This window comes from Belonocnema kinseyi, chromosome 2 (genome assembly GCF_010883055.1).
Source record: "Belonocnema kinseyi isolate 2016_QV_RU_SX_M_011 chromosome 2, B_treatae_v1, whole genome shotgun sequence".
Taxonomy (NCBI): Eukaryota; Metazoa; Arthropoda; class Insecta; order Hymenoptera; family Cynipidae; genus Belonocnema; species Belonocnema kinseyi.
Window position 1 is genome coordinate 110404413 of NC_046658.1, and position 19505 is coordinate 110423917.

Below are 19505 nucleotides of genomic sequence, written 5' to 3' on the forward strand. Positions count from 1 at the left end.
AAAACATGAATCTTTAACAAAGAGTATTACATGCTTCTACCGAAAAAGAATAATTTTCAACAAAGTAATTGAATATTTAAATGAGCAGTTAAATCTCGTTGAATTTTAAATTAAAAATATAAATTTTCATCCAAGTAGTTCAACTGCTAATCAAAGAGAAGAATCTTTAAAAAAACAAGAATTTTTAACAAAGGAGTTGAACTTTCAATGAAGTAGCTCAATTTTCAACCAGGAAAGTTTAATTTGTAAGAAAATAACTCAATTTTTAACAAAATGTTTAATTTTTCAACCAAATGCTAGAATTTTTAATTGATCACATTTGAGAGAAAAAGCTAGAAAAAGGGGAAGTTTTTTGAAAACAGGGGAAAAAGAAGAATTCTTGAAAAAAGAGTCAGGGGCATCTTTCTCAAAATTCTCAAATTTGGTTAAAAAATATCATCAGAAAATATGCTAGCTGTTATCTAAATTCATAAAATTATTTTCATTGCCTTCCACCTTCCCTTAAAAAGTAGTTTATGGACGGCCTCTGATAAGTATCTGTTAAAATATTTTAAAAAGTATGACAAGAAGTAGTTTGACTCAGTCGTTGTGTACGATGAAAGCAAAGACATGTGTTTTTGATAAAAGATTTTATTTAAGTAAAAAATATGTGTCATTTTCTTACGATTTCACGCGCCTTAAACAAAAAGACGAGTATTAGAAATCGGAAAATAAATTACAATTCTATTGTCGAAGCGTAGAATCATTCTCTCAAATAGAATCGTATAGGTACAATTCTCTATGTATCTTACCTATTTCGTTAATCTATTACGTTTACTTTATTCTATCAGTATCACCTAGTTTCTCCTTCGTTTGGCTTCAATTCCAAGGGCAACTTCTTTTATGACAAGTCAGAACCTTTTAGTTTCGTTTTTTTTTTCTTTGTCAAGTCCTTTTTAAAAAAAGTTATCAGTATACGTAACCACCGTTATCAGCATAACTCTGACTGGGAACTTCAGCAGGTTGGCTGACCTTCTTGCCAACATCCACTACCTGAATAGAGTCACCAAATGATGAACTGTTCGGAATTTCTGGAATTTGTAGGAAATCGTGTTCTACTGCTTGCGAGGAGAGTGGAACTTCAATAGACTGAACTGGAGTGTCGAAACTGACATTTTCCTGAATGGCTGGCTGTTGAACCAAAGTGGATTGCTGGACTGGAGGACTCAAATAGCCTCGCTGAACCTGAGGGACCTGGTAATTTTTCACTTCCTGAAACGAAGGATAAGACTGTTGTTGGAACTGATGTTGAAACTGATGTACTGCATGAGGAAACTGTTGTTGGAACTGTTGTACCTGAACAGGTTTATATTGCTCGACTGGCTTAAAATGTTGAACCTGAACTGGAGCCTGATATTGCACCTGTGCAACATGTTGAACTGGGGTCTGATATTGCACCTGTGGAACGTGATGGACCTGAACTGGAGTCTGGTATTGAACCTGTCGAACTGGAGCCGGAAGTTGATGAACCTGAAGAGGTGCATTTGGGTAATTGTATCCGGACAATGCTGGTTGATAGCTCAGAGAGACAGGGCTGAAACCTGGAAAGAAGATGAGGGATTATTTTATGAATCATGAAGCATATAATTCCAATAATAATAGAGGGCGGTTGTAGATCAGGGGACACCTGGAAATCTGGAAAGATCCAGGGATTTTAAAAAAATCTTGCAAAGGTTAGGGAATTTCAATAAGATGAGCTACATAAAATAACTGTCAAGGATAATAAATTTTGCAGTTGTCAATTTCAATTTGCAATTATTTCATTCCATTTATAAAAGATTGTATATTGCATGTTTTATAAGACATTGTTCAAGGAAAGTTAGGGAATTTTGGAAATTACATTTTTATTAATGATCTATTTTCCATCTGTTTCTATTCCTGTTTTTTTTCAGTTGATTTCTCCTGACGTATTCGTTTTTAGTTACAAATTATATTAATCTGTTGGAAATTAAAAATGTAAAAAAACAGTTATCCATTTAGGTTTAAAATCCAAACTTATGTTTAAAACTTTTATTTTTAGATTGAAAATTCAACTGTCTCGGTAAACATTTTTTTTTTTCAAAATTCGTATTTTGGTGTGCAAAATTCAACTGAAATCTTTATTGATTGAAAATTTGTCTTTTTGGTCTAAAAATTCATCTCTTTTGTTAGAAACACTTTTGGTAGAAAATTCAACTATTTTGTGGAAAATTTGTTGAAGGTTGAACCACTCAAAGCGAGACGAGACGAGATGATCATCTCGACTGAGATTTTTGGAAAAATTTTTATAAATGATTGACATGTATCACTACTGTTTTGACTGAAAAATCTTCACTTCTTAAGAATACGTCTATTTAGTTGGAAAAATTATTTTTTTTTGGTTAAAAATTCAATTGTTCTGTAGAACATTCAAATCTTTGTTTGAAAATTGATTTTCTTGGTTGAAAATGAATTATCGTTTTGGTTTGAAAATTCATCTTACTTTGTAGAAATTCAACAGTTTTGTTTTAGTTTGTGCTTTTGAGTTCAAAATTAATCTTTTGTTGTAAAAAATTAATATTTTTTGGTTCAAATAGGTAAATTTAAAATTGTTTTATCCTATGTATAAAATATTATGTATTACAAATGATAGAATTCTTGTCTTTGAATTTTAATTGTCAGAAAAAATGAAAAATTGCACAGGGAAAATCAGAAAAAAGTCAAGGAAATTTGAAAATCAAATTTTGTGACTACTCCGTAACAACAGAAGAAAGAAGATATTGTTTCTGTTGAGGATAGATTTTAAGCCGGATAAGGTGTACTCTACCCGTTCACTAGAGTTAAAATACGACTCATGGGTCTTTTTACGTTTAATTTTAAGGTAAATAGAATCTAGGCCATTACACGTGGATTTATTAGAGTTCTCCTTGAAATTCTTGTTATTTTAGTTCCGAAAATTTATTTGCATTTCAATTTCACACTTGAATGATAGCTAGTGTTTAATTTCATCTTCGTTGGTCCACTTCAATTGGCACTAAAGATGGATGCTCGTGTTTCATTGCTCAATTCGGATAAGTCAAGGTCAATTAATGAAACTGAATACATAAGATATTTTGTAACTTATTTACATTCATGAATTTGAATATCATCAAGGTCAATAGAATTGGAGTTTTCAAGTTTGAATCCTTTCTAAATTCGAAGCTTTCAAATTCACATATCCACAAAGGACCATACAGGTCGGTAAAGGCCCATAAATTACAAAAAGTCCATAAAGGTCATCTATGAAATTCCATTCATAAATTACGTAACAATAATTGGGTAGAGGGCGTTCGGGAAAATGTTGTGATCTGTTACATGGGAGGGATTCCAAATTCATCAAAGGATTTGAAAGGATATTTTATTGATTCAATGGGATTTTATCAAATTTCAAAGGATTTCAGTAACTTTTATTACCTTAAAAGCTCTCAATTATGTATTGTAATGGATTTATTAAAATCTCAAACGATCTCATAGAACTTCAAGAATGTCAAGTTATTTTAAGGAAAGTCACAAGAATTGAGTGATTGCAAGGGATTTCAAAAGATTACACAGATTTCAAGAGATTTTCAAGATTTTCAAGATTTTAGGGTATTTAGAGTATTTGAACAGGTTTTATGGAATTTGAAGAAGCTTTATAAAATTTTAAAAGATTACACAGGATTAAAAAATTTTAAAGTAATTTTCAAAAATTTTAATGATATAAAGAAATTTTCAAATATATCAATGTATATTTAAAGGTTGGAAAAATTAAAATCATTTTAAAGATCTGTGAAGAGTTTGGATTATTTTTAAGTATTCCAAGGGATACCAATAGATATTAAAATTTTGAAGAGATTTCGAACGATTTTAAAGATTTCAGGACATTTTAAAAGATTCCAAGGAATGTAAAAGTGTTAAATATTTTTAAAAGATTTTTAAGAATTAAAAAGTTTTGAAGGAATTGCTAAGAATTGGAATAATTTGAAGAGATTTTCAAATATGTCAATGTATTTTTAAAGATCTAAGAAAAATTATAATAATTTTAAAGAATTTTGAAGATTTTAAGATATTTAAAAATGTTATTATGAATTTCAATAAATTAAAAAAATTTCCAAGAATTTTAAATATTTTCAAGTCTCAAAATGTTCCGAAGAATTTTCAAGAGCTTAAAATTGTTCAAAGTGCTTGCAAAAATTTTCAAAAGCTTTACAAAATTTCATAGCATTTTCAAGGATTAACTTTTTAAAGGATTTTAAAAAGTTTAGGGCATTTCAGAAAATTCCAAAAAGTTTTTAAGAACTTTGAAAAATTTGCAAGGGAATTTAGAAAGATTCTAAAGGATTTGCATTTTTTTATGATTTTCCAAGGATTTTCATGATTTAAAGTAATTTTCAAAAAATGCACGCGGTTTTTGAGAATTTTCTAACATTTTGGTAGGTTTGGAAGAATATTTGAAAAAATTCTGAACGATTCTTTAGGGATTTTAATCATATTTCCCATGATTTTAGGAATTTTAAGGAATTTGAAAGGCATTGAGTAAGAAATTTTATTGTTTTTCCCAGTATCTCAACGAATTTAAGGATTTTTAGGGATTTCAAGGAATTTCAAGCAATATCAGATTTCATGTCACTTAACTCAATTTCAAGGGATTTTATAATATTCTAATGCAATTTCCAAGAACTCTTTGACAAGAATCAAGGGATTTTCAAGGATGACAACGATGTTTAGAGATTTAAAAACATTTCAAGGTATATCAGAAGATTTTAAAGGATTTTAGGGTTTTTACAAAAAATATCTATAAAAACAAAGTTTTTCCATAATCATTAAAATTCTTACTACAAACTGATTCAACATTTTTCAAGTTTATCGTGCCTTACTCTATTTTTAAAAGCTTCATACATTTTTCTTTAAAATTTAAACTTAAGTGATTTGATAAAATAGTTTAATCTCCTTTTCTATTACATTTTATTAAGGAACTAAATTTTAATTTTAATCAAAAATGGCTGAAAATACCACCTCGATCAAAAAGTTCCCGGAATCATCACCGTGTGGCGCCCCCTGCTGTCCGATTCACATTTTTTCGTTTCTGTAGGTCACACCTTTTAACAATATTCCCTGCGAATTTCAGCTTTCTAGCTTGATATTTGTAAATGTAACGCAATTTTGAGTGCATCTGTTTTTTTTTTGCGAATTTCGATTTTTGCAGTGGATTTAGTTTTGCAACAACATGTGTGTATTAAATTTTGTGTTAAAAATGGATTCAATGGCAAAATGACTTTGGAAATGTTGGAAAAGTGTTTCGGCAACGATGCTCTAAAAAAAAACAGTTGTGTACCAGTGTCATGAACGCTTTACCAATGGACGTGAGTCCCTCAATGATGATGATCGCAGTGGTAGGTCGTCGACATCAAAAACCGACGAAAACGTTGATAAAGTACAAAAAATGTTGGCTGAAAATCGTAAGTTAACAATTCGAGCGTTGGCAGATGACTTAAACATTGCTTATGGATCTGTTCAAGACATTATCGTAAATGATTTGGGATTGCGTCGTGTTGCTGCAAAATTAGTACCAAAAGATCTGAATTTCATGCAAAAAAAAGATCGTGTCGATATCGCTCAAGACATGCTTTCTAAGGTTGAAACGGACTCAGCATTCAATAAACGCATCATTACTGGTGACGAGACGTGGGTTTATGAGTACGACACTCAATCCAAACATCAGGCTAGTGAATGGCGACTCCCCGACGAGCCAAGGCCGAAAAAACCACGCCGTTTTCAGTCGAAAAAGAAGGTAATGACCACGGTTTTCATGGATTACAACGGTATTTTACACCACGATTTTTTGCCAGAAAAGCAGACCGTCAACAAAGAGTATTATTTAGGTGTAATGAGGCGTCTGCGTGAAGCAATTCGCTTTAAAATAAAGGATCTCTGGAAAAACAACTCTTGGATTTTACACCATGACAATGCACCGTCGCACAATGCCATAATTATCCGTGAGTTTCTCACCAAAAACTCAACTAATACAATTCTGCAGCCATCAAATTCGCCAGATTTAGCTCCCTGCGACTTTTTTGTTCAATCGACTGAAAAAACCACTACGCGGAACGCGTTTTAGCAGCCGATCGGAGATAATACAAAAATCGAAAACGGCACTGATGGGCATACCGAAAATTAAGTATCAAAAATGTTTTGAGAGCTGGATCGAGCGTTGGCATAAGCGCGTGGCAGTCGGTGGGAATTACTTTGAAGGGGACTACATCAATATTCAAGAATAAACTTATATTTTTAATTTCAAAAATAAATTCCGGGAACTTTTTGATCAAGGTAGTATTTCGAAAAAGTTACGTAACATTTAAGGGGGAGTAGGGTTGGGGGTCCAAACCACTTTGTTACGACCTGTTACATGGGAGTAGGGAAGGGTAAAAAAAGTGGTTAATAATGTGTTAACTAATTTTTGGATGGTCATTAACTCCAAGTCTTTTGCTGTTGTTTTAATCATATTGATATTGATCAATGCTTAGATTTCAAGATATTATTTTTTGTGAAAGTTTTGTCACTCTTCCTGAGTAGATTTTGGGTTTTGATTTGAAAGAAATAATGGTTTTTATCTAAATGAGAATAATATTTGTTAAATTTTAGTTTAATAAAGAAAGGACATACTTTGGCGTGCTGGCTGTTTGACTACATGTGTAGCATGTACAACTGGTACAACTGGTGCAACTTGAGGTGTTTCCTGAACTTTGACGCTTTGCTATAATAAAAATAGAAAATAGTTTTTAATTTTGACCCCGTTTTATAAGGTTTGATGAAAACATTGAGATCTATCAATGATACCTTCAATTTGTGATTTTTAAAAATTATTTTAATTTACCTGAGTCAGGGGGGGTCCATATGCGTTAAAAGGTTGAACTTGTTGAACCTGTGGAACTTGTTGAATTTGTGAAACTTGTTGAATCTGTGGAACTTTTTGAACTTGTTGAACCTGTGGAACTTGTTGAATTTGTCTGACTGGTTGAACTTGCTGAACTTGTCTGACTGGTTGAACTTGCTGAACTTGTCTAACTGGTTGAACTTGCTGAACCTGTCTGACTGGTTGAACTTGTTGAACTTGTCTCACTGGTTGAACTTGTTGAACTTGTCTGACTGGTTGAACTTGTTGAACTTGCTGAACATATTGGACCTGATTGACTGGCTGTGCTTCTTGGACAGGTTGGACTTGTTTAACTGGTTGAACTTGTTGGATAGGTTGTACAAGCGTTTGCTGAACGCGGACGGGGCTCTATAATGCAGACATAATTTGGAATTCAATTGATAGTTTTTCATTTTGATTAGGTTTATAGACTTTAATGAAAATTCAGAAAATTTAGTGAAGCCTTTATTATAAATGTGAAAAGTTAAGGTACTTTACCTGAGCTGAGGGGGGTCCGTAAATTTGGAAAGGTTGCGGTTGAACTTGTTGAACTGTTGGCTGCGGTTGAATATTTTCAAAGGTTGGAAGAGGTTCGACATGCTGGAGTGTTTGAACAGGTTCAATGTACTGTAATGTTTGGGCAGGTTGAACTTGCTCAATTTGTTGTACAGGTTCAGCTTGCTGAACTTCTTGGACGGATTCTACATGTTGAACAGTTTGAACCTGCTGAAAGGGCAGAACGGTTTTATAAACTACTAGAGGTACATATTTTGTTTGGATTACCGTTTTTTTAATTCTATAAACATAAGCATTATTAGAAAATATCTTAATTTGAGTTGAATTTCTAGTTCTAATAAATATGTAATTGTCTTTGATTAGGCGAAAAGGAACCTTACAATTAGTTTGAAAACTATTACAGCAATATTTGATTCTTTCAGTGTTCTTTTTTTAATGCTTCTATTTAATCAGTTACCTCACTATAGCAGTTCTTTTTGTTCTTAAATTAATTATTAACTACTAACCTCGTAATTTTGAACTGGAGTTCCGTAAGAGTTCAATGGAGCAGTTTGCTTCTCTGTTTGGACATTTTGAATAACTTCGGGTTGCTATAAAAAATGGTACATCATGAAATATCTTCAAAGATAATAATTGTTATCATCAGAATGTCTACATGACAATGTTTCTCGAATGTACTAATTTTGAAAAAGGAATTTTAGTAAATAATTATAATTTCGAGTTTGGGACAAAAAGTTTTGGCAAACAGTATTATTTTTTAAATCGAGACATAGAATTTCCATAAGGCCTAATGATTTTGACTTTTGACCGAGAGATTTTCGTAAAGAATGATAATTTTCAATTTGGAACATGAAATTTCCTTGAAGAATTAAAATTCACGCTTTAGAACAGGGAATTTTCCGAAAGAATTATTATTTGACTGAACAAAGATCATTTTTAATATGAAGTAGGAACTTTGGAATATAAATTTAATTTTGATTAAGAAAAGGACATTTTTAGAAGTTACTTGAAAATTTTAAAAATATTTTTAAATCATTAAAATTGGACGAACTCTTTTAAATTGACCAAGAGAAAACCGGAAATTTGTAATCCTCCATCGGGTGGAGACCATAATTTTTTTAAAAGACTAATAATAATTTCATAAAGTTTTTTATTATGCAAGTTTATACTTATAGTAGAAATAAAACTGCCCTTATAAGGTTTAATAATGAACAGAAGTAATTAGGAGATTTTATTAGTTATTTTATCGTTGTAAAATTTGATCAAGGATGTTTAAGGTGTAGCATCAAGTTCGAAATTGCTTAATCTTTAACCTTGACTTATAGAATTGAAAAAATAGGTCTATTAATTATTGCCACGAATCGCTTTAGGCAAAAGTATAATTGCAGAGAACTGTTCAAGGAATCGAATGAGCTTAGATTTATCTTCTAAAATTTGTTGCAATAATCAGCGGGCTCTTCTCTTATTCATTTTATAAATAAAACTAAAGATTAAGTTATTTTTAAAATGACGGTACACCTAGAATATCCTAAAGATTATATATTTTTTGGAAATATTAATTAAAGAAAATATTATTAACTGACCTGGACAGGAGGAGCACCATAGGAACCAGTTGGAATCTCAACAGTTTGTTGAACATTCTGAGTCGGTTGTTCTTCCTGGACAACCTGTATAATCATAACAAATGACTATTAATTATTGTATGTAAACCAAATTTTTACATATAACATTAGTATTATTTAAGATTCAATTTCACACCAAGACTATCTATTTCATTCGAACATCTAAATTATTGTCGACGATACGAACGATCAATAAGATACGACAAATTTTATTGCTTCGTATAATAAAGTACTTAAAGGAAAGTTATTTTTAAATTCATATCAAGATATTCATAACTTCTTACGGAAATACGAAGGTTGCCCATCTATTTCTATAGCAATTTAATAACTATGTTTCATTTTCGGTCGTGGTTTACCTTGAATCATTATAAAATTCGATTTCTAGATTGGAATGTTGACAATGAAAGTAATTTAATTGTAAAATATTTGTTTTCATTTAAACTTACCTGAACAGGCGCGGCCTGCTCTACTGTTTTCTTCACATCCTCAACGACTGGTGTATAATCCTTCAATGGCTGGCTAGGTTGGTAGAAAGGTGGTCCATATTGCTGATGTGGGAGTTGTTCAGTATATGTTCCAGCATAGGTACCAATTGCTTTGGTTACTTCGACCTCATTATCATGATGACGGTGAAGCTGACGATGGTAATCAGTACCAAATCGTGAATCTCCAGGCAGGATGTCCCTCCTTTGCCTTGTGTTGATTGGCACCGCAAATGTCGTGCCCACGAGGCACTGAACAGAAACACAAAAAATCATTAATTTATGTTGATGGGAAAGTGAGATCATTATACGACAGCTCATGAATTTCAATGATACGAGCCGATTATGATGCTTTTCATCTTAACTTAATAATCGATGCATGCAATCAACAACGCCCAACGTAACGACATAATCTCTTTCCCTTTTTTCTGGGACATTCGGGTCAGTGGAATTTACGCTTTCCATTTCCTTCCGCGAAACTTATATTCATTGTCAGTCCTATCAGATTTGTAAACTAACTTGCAGATTTTTTCAAATTTATGTCATTTTTACTCGTTTTATCTAGAAAAAATGCTACATAATTGGGTTATTAAAAACAAAATGGTTTTTTAATTTAAACACGCATACTAGCTGCATGTAAAATTATCCTCTTTTATATTACCATTATTGTAAATTTTAAAAAATGTTTACTTTAGAAAAATGTATTAATTGTATTTTGTAATAAAATAAGTAAACAAATTTTCATTAAATGAAGTACAATGTTGTTAATGTAGTAGAAGATAATTTTATATCTATAAAATTTTATACATCATGCATTTTTAAGACATTGAGAAGATAAAAACAACAAAAAATCAATTAAAAGAAACCAAATTTAAATAGGGGACCTCTAAATCGTATCAGATTTTGAATTGTTGGTGTTGAAAAAATTGATAACTTATAAAGTGTATCACCCTAATATAGTACGTTAAGATTTAAATGAAAATACAGTTTTTCCTGCAGTGAATTACTTCCAACGTTTGAAATTAAAATTATAGAAACTTAAACATTTATATTTCAAGTTTTCTCAAATTGTGCGATCCTAACATATTATGGCAGTTGGGCACGAAAAAATAGATCACGGAAAAAACTGAATGGTACATAAAACATTGTTTATTGAAAACAAATTTCCGATTGAATCTGGTTTGCTATCATTTCTTGCCAACTGGTGTTTATATAGCACTTTTTTAATTAAAAACAGCTTAATTTCTGGTAAAGAAATTTTCTACAACTTCATCTCTTTCAAATTTAAAAAATAATTTTTCCAAGCCGCTTAAATAATTCAAAAACAATTATTGAACCACCAAATTTTATAAAAAAATAACTAGAATTAATAATAGTTTGTTCATTATCACAAAGTGAATATGTTCAATTAGTTGATTCTTTTTTCCGTGAAATAATTGAAGAAATTAATTAATTATTAAGAGAAGAATGAAAGTATTATTAGAAACAAATTTTTAATAAAGAATCTTTGCTTATTTAAAATGTTCCCCGAAACTTTTCTTTGTGACCATAATGCCTTAAATCTGAGGAGCTCAATAATAAATTGGAATTTTCGATTGTTTCGAAATATTGGAAATTATGAATACTGGAATTTAAGCTTTTTGAATGATTCAAATGTTTAAAATAAGTGATGGTTTAATTTTAATACTTGAAAATGTGTAAATAGTTTTTTTTAAATTTCAATCTTAATACTCTTTAATTTTTAGAGCTATTTACTTAAAAACGTTGTCATTTTTGAATTATACAAATTATAGCATTTGAATTTGAAATTTTGTCAATTTTTATAACGTCAATGAAATGGCATTTGTTTAATTTCAAATAATTAAAGATTTAGATTGTTGACGATGAAATGCTTCAACTTCACATACTCCAGATTGAAACGTTTATAATCGAACTTTTTTTATTTTTAGGTATGAATGAAATAGTTTCCTTTATAATTAAAAAAATTATGAACATAAAAAATCTGTGAGGATTCAAGTTTAAATATGAAAAATAATTTTATGTTGCTTGTTTTTTGTCTACTGGTCTAATATAAATATTTTCTTAATATTGATTTTTATTTCGAAGTTGTGAAAAAATGACAAAAAACAATTAACATAAAATTATTTACGAAATATATCTGGTCAAAAAACATATAATCAAAAAATATTTAAGTATGAAAGCTTAAAATTACGTTTTGAATTTTTTTGTGAAATTCAAAATTGCTGAATTTTTAAATTTACAATTGAACTAATTTTGAATCTTATATCTTAAAAACGTTGAAGTTAGTTCATCTTAATCATAGAAGATGTACATTTTATTATATTTGTTTATATTGTCCACGTTTTCATACAGTTTATATTCAAGGATGAATTTCTATTTGTTTCTTTGATTTGAAAAGTGTATATGTTTTAGTCACAACTTTTGAAATTGGCACTATTTCTTCGAATAAAAGTTGGTTTACTTGGACAACAAACCATTTTTTATTTATTTATCTTTGATAATGAAGAAATATATCGAGACATTTTCAATAACAGTTTCTGAAGTTATTTTTTATATTTTTTCGAGGGAATACAAAATAAACATAAACTTCTTTAAAAAGTCACACAATTTAATTTTGATTGTTCTTGATGGTTCTTTAAGTTCAAATATTCCAATCCAAAGACGTTTCCCAAAAACTCAAAAATTCATTCATAAATTTGGTTTAGTTTCTAGTCACAAAAAAAGTACCTGATATGGTCACGTAGATTGTTTTTTTCTTTATATTGACGAAATTCAACATTTTTGTACGCAATTTAAGATACAGAGATTGTGGTCTAAGGTTTAGAGTTCAAGTGAATTCGATTTATTTGGCCTTTAGCCTGAAATCAAATAATTTATTCATCGCTGGCTTAATATCATTCCAAAAAGTTGAATAAGATCGTTTTAGTTGGTTCCGGTTCGATTCCGCGCTTCCATATTAATTTATGTCAAAATTTCGGTTTCGAAAAGGTCTCTGGATTTCATAATTTTATAGATTAATATGTTCAAAGTGATAGTGAACGAAGATTTATTGGTGTTTAATGGAATAATGGTATAATTTTTGACCGAAAAACAAAATAAGTGGAATGTTCGGTGTTTCTTATTATACCATTTGCATTCATTTTTGGTCAAGTTAATGTAACTTGTTTAGTAAACCACGCGTTCGATAAGTAACATGTGTATGTTTTAATCGTTTTCTCCAATGATCGGAATAACAAATTAAAACCTGTCAATTTTATGACTGATGCTAAAAGATTAAAAAGTTTCTCCTTCTTTGGTACAGCTTTGTCTTAGGAGATTTTTTCATGATGATCTTTGCAGCTTAAGATCAGGATTAGAAAGCTGATTCTAATCAGTAATTCAGAACTTTTAAATTGTATTATGTGGATGGGCGAAAAATATATTTCGATATGATGGCATAAATGAATTATTTTAAGAGCGAAAGAGTCATCCAAGGATATAGTGTGCGACTAATCAAATACTTTGAATAAATTTTTTCAAGATTTTATAATTTATTTGTTTTACACAAACTTTTTTAACTACAAGTTATAATCCAGTGTATATATAGGCATGGTAATTTAAGGGGATATTGGATTTTCAATCGATAAAATATTATAGATTATAGATTAAAATTATTGAATAGATTGCGATTTGAAAATGTTTGTGAACCTACACTTTTTAAAGGTCACTTGTATAGAGGTATTTGGAAAATTTTCATTTTAAATTAAATTAAATTTTTATTTAAAAAGTTCGGCAATTATTTCATGTTTGTATTTAAATATTAGTCTAATCTGAGATTCATCTGTGTTTAGTTAATGATGATAATCTTGCATTGAGAAATAGATACAGTTTGAAGATAAATGTTATTTAATTACTTTGATTTAATTGATTTTTTATCGATTCAAGAATTAATTTTAAATTGAAATTCTCTAAAATAGCCACCTGGAAATAATTTCCATTGCAGAATAACTTAATGATTTTTTTTTCTTCTTTGCATATTTTTTACAAATGAAAATAATAGTTATAATAAATCTTTAATTAATTCGTAAAAAAATTATGTACATGGCGATGAGATACTCTCAAATTCTATCTTTAGAATGTTTCATATTTAAATTGTTCGATTCTGCACTAAGAAATTTGGAAATCTACAAGCTACATTGTGTGTATATTTGAAATAAAAACTATTATAGAAGTTGAAACACAGTTGTTTGAAATAGTGTTCTTTTGAATTTAGCAGATTGAAATTATTTTGAAACATTTTTTATTCTGAAAAATCTTAATGCTTCTATTTAATACTGTGATTAAAATACGTTTTTTTAAATTAATTAGGTACTTCAATTATCATTTCCAACACTTAAAATATGGCAATATATTAGAAAATATCACTTAAAATCTACTGAATCCTTCTAAATGTTTTAAAATGTATTAAAAAGCATTGAAAGCTTGAAATCCTATAGATTTCTTTGAAACTCCATAAAATTCTATAAAATCTTTATTAATACTTTTAAAAACTTACAAATTATTTGTTATGCATCGTAATTTTTTAAACCTGCTGAAATTCCTTGGAATCCTTATAGTCTTATAGAAATATTTCAAAATATTTAGCAATTCCTAGAAATCCTTTGAAATTCCTTCAAAGATTTAAAAATATTTCTACAATCCTTAATATGTTAATTTTGAAATTTAAATATGATAAACTTAAAATTGCAGGATTTCAGATTAAAATTTTGAAAATGAGGCAATTTCTAAACATCAAAAATAAAATAGTTTCAGGTTAGAATGATGAAAATCGGATCATCTGCTATTCATAGGAATTAAAATGATATTAGTTCTAATTAAAAGTGTTCAAAGTTGAATAACTTAAAAATTTTGAACTTAAATCAAATTAAATTCTAAGCATTTAAAATGTATTACAATGCCGAAAAATAGACTACAGATCGTTGGAAATTAAATGAATCCGAACTTCCTTTAAAACAGAAAAATGTTTAGTCATAAAGAATTGTTTAATTCAAACTTTTTTATATTAAACTTTTATCAAATTTATATTATTTGAATTAAATTTATATGCTTTACAAATAAGCAATTTTAACACTAATAAATTATACTTTAGAAAATTCAACAATTTCAATTTTTATTGAAAAATTAAAACTTATGAAAAGAAAAAATTTTCAATGCAACGTTCGACATAAGCAGTTACAACTACAAATTTTTTTCAATTAAAAATGAGCAAAATTATTCAAATAATGATTTATATATTTCAGATATTTTAATTTTGATCTATTTTGATTTCAAACCAAATAATTTTTAATTTTTGAAATTTTCCAGTAAAAAATATTTCGATCAGATTGAAAGTTCTTATTAAAAAATAAAACATGACTGATAAGATTCCAATTTTGGAAATTGCACCAATTCGAAACTGTTTTTTTTAAACCTGAATTTGAAATGTTTAATAATTCCAAACATTTTTCAATCAAAAATAAGTTTAATAAATATAATATGAAATTGTGAAATTGTCCTGGCATTGTTAATATTTGAATTTCAAACTATATTATTAAGAAATTTGAAATAGGAAACATCCAAAAATTAGGAAATTCCAAACCGAATATTTTCGAATTTAAGCTTTAAAGTAAAAAAAACATTAATTTTAAATTATAAATATCAAAGCTTTAAAGATGATACACAATATTATCAGGTGTCTCTTATAATTATAATTTAGTTTCCAGGCACATTCAAATGTAATGGATAAATTTTTCTAAGGTAAAAAAATTAAATTCCTGCAAAAATAAAAATTGAAATTCATTTTCACTGTTTAAAATTAAAGAACTTAAAACATCTAAGTCCTCAAAATTTAATGATTTTGAAAAGGTTAAAAATTCTATGAAATCTAATTTTTAACTTTTTAAATCAATGCATTCAAACTTGAAGCGTTACAAATTAAACAAGTACAGACTTTGTTTAAAATTAAAGAATTGTTTAATTAGGATCTTTAAAAGAAAGTGTTTAGTATTTATAATTTTTAATTCAAAGACCTTCAATGTAGAAAAAATGAATGAATGAATAGTAGATTTAACTATAATTAATTAATAAAAAATAAATAATTTAATCATAATTTAAAGTAATTAAAAAAAAATGAATAGTGTGAGTAAAAACTGATATAATATTGTCAAATAAAATAGAGATATATGTGATTTGTTAAATATAAAAAATATTGAACTCACCACCGAAAGGAGAAGGAGCTTCATGTTCCTCGTGTGGAGTTTGGTGAAGTGTTGACCATCCGTGCAGACTCATTTGAACCTTTTATACCGTGAGATGCTCCCTCCAAAAAAGATTTCGTAATCGCCGTGGCATTGGCAGAACTAGATTATTAATTGACTTTTTGCTCGTCTCTGCCGCCACCATGGACATCTTTAGGAAACGTTTTAGTATTTCTGGATAGAGATAACCCGATCTTCACTTTCAAGGAGGAGGAATTAGTTCTTTCCACTTCAATTTTCTACTCAGAAAAATATTTCGTCTTAGTTCAAGAAACTGGTTCTTTAACGTTAGTTTTTTTATTTAACCAAAAATGTATTTAAAAAATAAGATAATCATTTTAAATTTAAAAACAATGATTATTGGAACCAAGAACCAGTTCTTTCAACCAAGGGGAAAACAAATTCTACAAATGCGGTCCAGCAGCGGTCGGTTACTCCGAATTGTAGCGAATTACTTTTAAACAAAAATTTAGAATTTCCAACAAAATAGATGAACTTTTAAGAAATTAATTTTTAACTAAAAAGGGATTCTCAATTAAATAGCTACATTTTCAAACAAAGAGACGAATTTTCAATTAAAATTACTAACCCTTCCAGGAATAGTTGAATTTAAGTGTAAACAAACCAATTTTAATAATAAAACCACGATTTTTAGCCAAATAGTTGAATTTTCAACAATAAAGAAAATATTTTTTAATCAAAAAAGGAATAGTATCATTAATAATTTTAAAGATTAATTTTTAATACCAAAAAAGAAACTAATTTTCGACAAAATAGTTAAATATGCATCTAAAGAGCATAATTGTCAACTAAAATAGAGGATCACCGAACAAAACATAAATTTTTAACAAAGTAGTTCAACATTTAACTAAAAAGTTGAATTTTGAACCAAGAAGATCGATTTTGTCCCAAAAAGACGAATTTTTAACAAAATTCATAAATTTTTAACCTGATAGTTGAATTTTCAACGCGAAAAGGTCTTTTACAATAAAAAAAAGAATATTTAAATTTTCAGTTAAAAACTGATTTTTTAACTGAAGAGGTGAGTTTTCAAGCATGAAGATTAATTAATCACCAACAAAGGAAACAAATTTTTAGCAAAATAGTTCAATCTTTCATCAGTGACAAGAATTTTGAATTAGATCTAGAAACTCCAGATTTAATTTTGAAATACAAAAAATAAAGTTTCAACCAAAAAAGGAATCAATTTTTTCAAATTTATCAATTTTAAAGAATAATTCTATACCAAAAAAAGAAATTAGTTTTCGACAAAATATTTACATTTAAAACTAAAGAGAAGAATTTTCAACTAAAAAAAAGGATTGAAAAAAATGTTGCAAAACTAATTTCATTTTAAATAAAAAAACGAATTTTTAACCAAATAGTGGAATTTTCAACTCAAGAAGCTACATTTACAATAAAAATTTGAATAGTGAAGTTTTCAGTCACAATAATTAATTTAGAACAAAAGAGGGGCGTTTCAACCAAAAAGATTTATTTTAATGAAGAAAGAAATTAATTTAAAAAAAAAAGTTAGATTTTTCAGCAAAGAGAGGAATTTGGAATTGAAAAGATGAATCTTGAACTTAAATAATTAAATTTTAAGTTTAACAAAAGATTTTTTTACCAAAAACAACGATTTTCTAAAAAAAAAAAACAGTTAAATTGTTATTCAAAGAGATAAATTTTTAACAAAAATGAAAAGTCTTCAAACAAACAATTAGTTTTCAACAAAACTGTTAAATTTGTTATAAAATAGATGAATCTTAAAGCAAATTATTGATTTTTTAACAAAATAGTTGAATTTTTAATTCAAAAACATAAATTTATAATCAAAAAAGAAAAAGTTAATTTTTTTAGAAAAAAATAATTAATTTTATACCAAAATTATAAAATAAATTTTTAACAATATAGTTAGAGTTTCAACCAGTGAAATGAATCTTCTCCAAAAATAATTGAATTTCGCCTCAAAGAGACGAATTTTCAAACAAATAATCTAACTTTTTTCTAAAATATAACTTTTTAATACATTCAAAAATTACCTACGAACAAAAAAGTTTAACTTTTTACCAAATATTTGAATTTTCTACCAAAAACAATAATTTGCAAGGAAAATGTGGAATTTTCTGAAGGAAAATAATGAATTTTCAACTGAAACAGATCAATTTTCAACCAAAAAAGGAATATTTAAGTACTTAAATAAGAAAATTAATGTTAAAAATTAAAAAAACAAAATTTTTTAACAAAATAGTTGAAAAAAATTTAGATTTTCTTTGGGAATTACTTCGATTTGATCTCCATTACTATGAATTACAAGTTAATTAATTGTATTATCTAAATTACTTCAAATTAACTGGGTAAGAAATGGATGAAACTAGATTATAGGTGAATTATGAATTACTTTGATTACAAGTGTATTACTCCAAACATCCTGGATTGAAATTTGATTACTCTGAATTAGAAATGGATTTACTCCAGATTAGAACTGGATAACTCTAGATTTAAAGTTGATTACTCCAGTTTAGTACGCGATTACTCTTGCATAGAACTGGATTACTTTAGATCGGAACTGGACTACTTCAGATTAGAACTGGATTACCGTGAATTCAAATTGGATGACCATAGATTATAAGTCGATTACGTGGATTTCAAGTGTATTCTACGGAGTACTGGAATAACTTCCGATCGGAACTTCATTATTTTAGATTAAAACTGGAGTACTTCTGGTTACTGTGATTATAATCATATAATTTGATTATAATTGATTATAATCGAAAATTGATTATAATGATTATAATTATACAATGGTACTGGGATTACTCCGAATTACTTGAACTATGCTGGACTACAAGTGGATTACTCCTGACTTCAACTGGTTTACGCTGGGTTACAAGTGGATTACGTGTATAACCTGAATTAATTCAAATTACCTGGATTGCAAGTGGAATACTTCGGAGTACTGATATTATTCCGAATTAGTTGAGTTAGACTGGATTACTTGGATTAGGTCAGATCACAAATGGTTCATCCGTGGATTAGAAGTGAATTACCTGGATTACAAGTGGATTACTTCGTGTTACTTTAATTAGTCTGAGGTTCTGGAATTATTACGCATCACTTGAATTATCCTGGAATACAAGATGCTTACTTCTAATTAGAAATGGTTTACTCTGGATTACAAGTGGATTACATGTATTGCCTGAATTACTTCATATTACCTTGATTACAAGGGAATTACTCCGCAGTACTAATATTACTCCGCCTTACTTGAATTAGGTCGGATTACTTTAATTAGGTCAGATTACAAGTAAATTAATCGCATTAGAACTGGATTATCCTGGATTATGTGTAATTCCTGAATTACTTTAAATTAGTTAGATTGCAAGTGGATTGCTTCGCAGTACTCATATAACTCCGAATTACTTTAATTAGGCCGGGTTACTTGAATTAGGTCAGATAACAAGTGGATTACGTGGATAAGGAGTGGATTACGGAGGATTACAAGTAGATTACTTCGTGCTACTTTGATTACTCTGTGGTACTGGGATTACTCCGAATGACTTGAATTATGCTAGAATACAAGATGATTACTTCTGATTAGCATTGTTTTTCCCTGGATTATAAGTGGATTACGTGTATTTCCTGAATTACTTCATATTAC

At 28.5% G+C, this 19505-nt stretch overlaps 1 protein-coding gene across 2 annotated transcripts; it reads right to left on the reverse strand.

The window, feature by feature from the left end:
• Positions 1-670: 670 nt before the first annotated feature.
• On the reverse strand, positions 671-15838 carry LOC117167505 (altered inheritance of mitochondria protein 3-like). 2 transcript variants are annotated; one of them, XM_033352501.1, is made up of 9 exons: positions 15806-15838; positions 9513-9800; positions 9028-9111; positions 7951-8034; positions 7427-7654; positions 6890-7297; positions 6679-6769; positions 1336-1580; positions 671-1251 (listed from the first exon to the last, which is right to left on the reverse strand). In XM_033352501.1, the coding sequence occupies exons 1-9, from the start codon at positions 15827-15829 to the stop codon at positions 949-951; spliced, it is 1755 nt and encodes a 584-aa protein (XP_033208392.1). In that variant the 5' UTR covers positions 15830-15838; the 3' UTR covers positions 671-948. The 2 variants fall into 2 exon arrangements, with proteins under 2 accessions (XP_033208392.1, XP_033208391.1); XM_033352500.1 differs by having other exon boundaries at positions 671-1580.
• Between the last annotated feature and the right edge of the window lie 3667 nt (positions 15839-19505).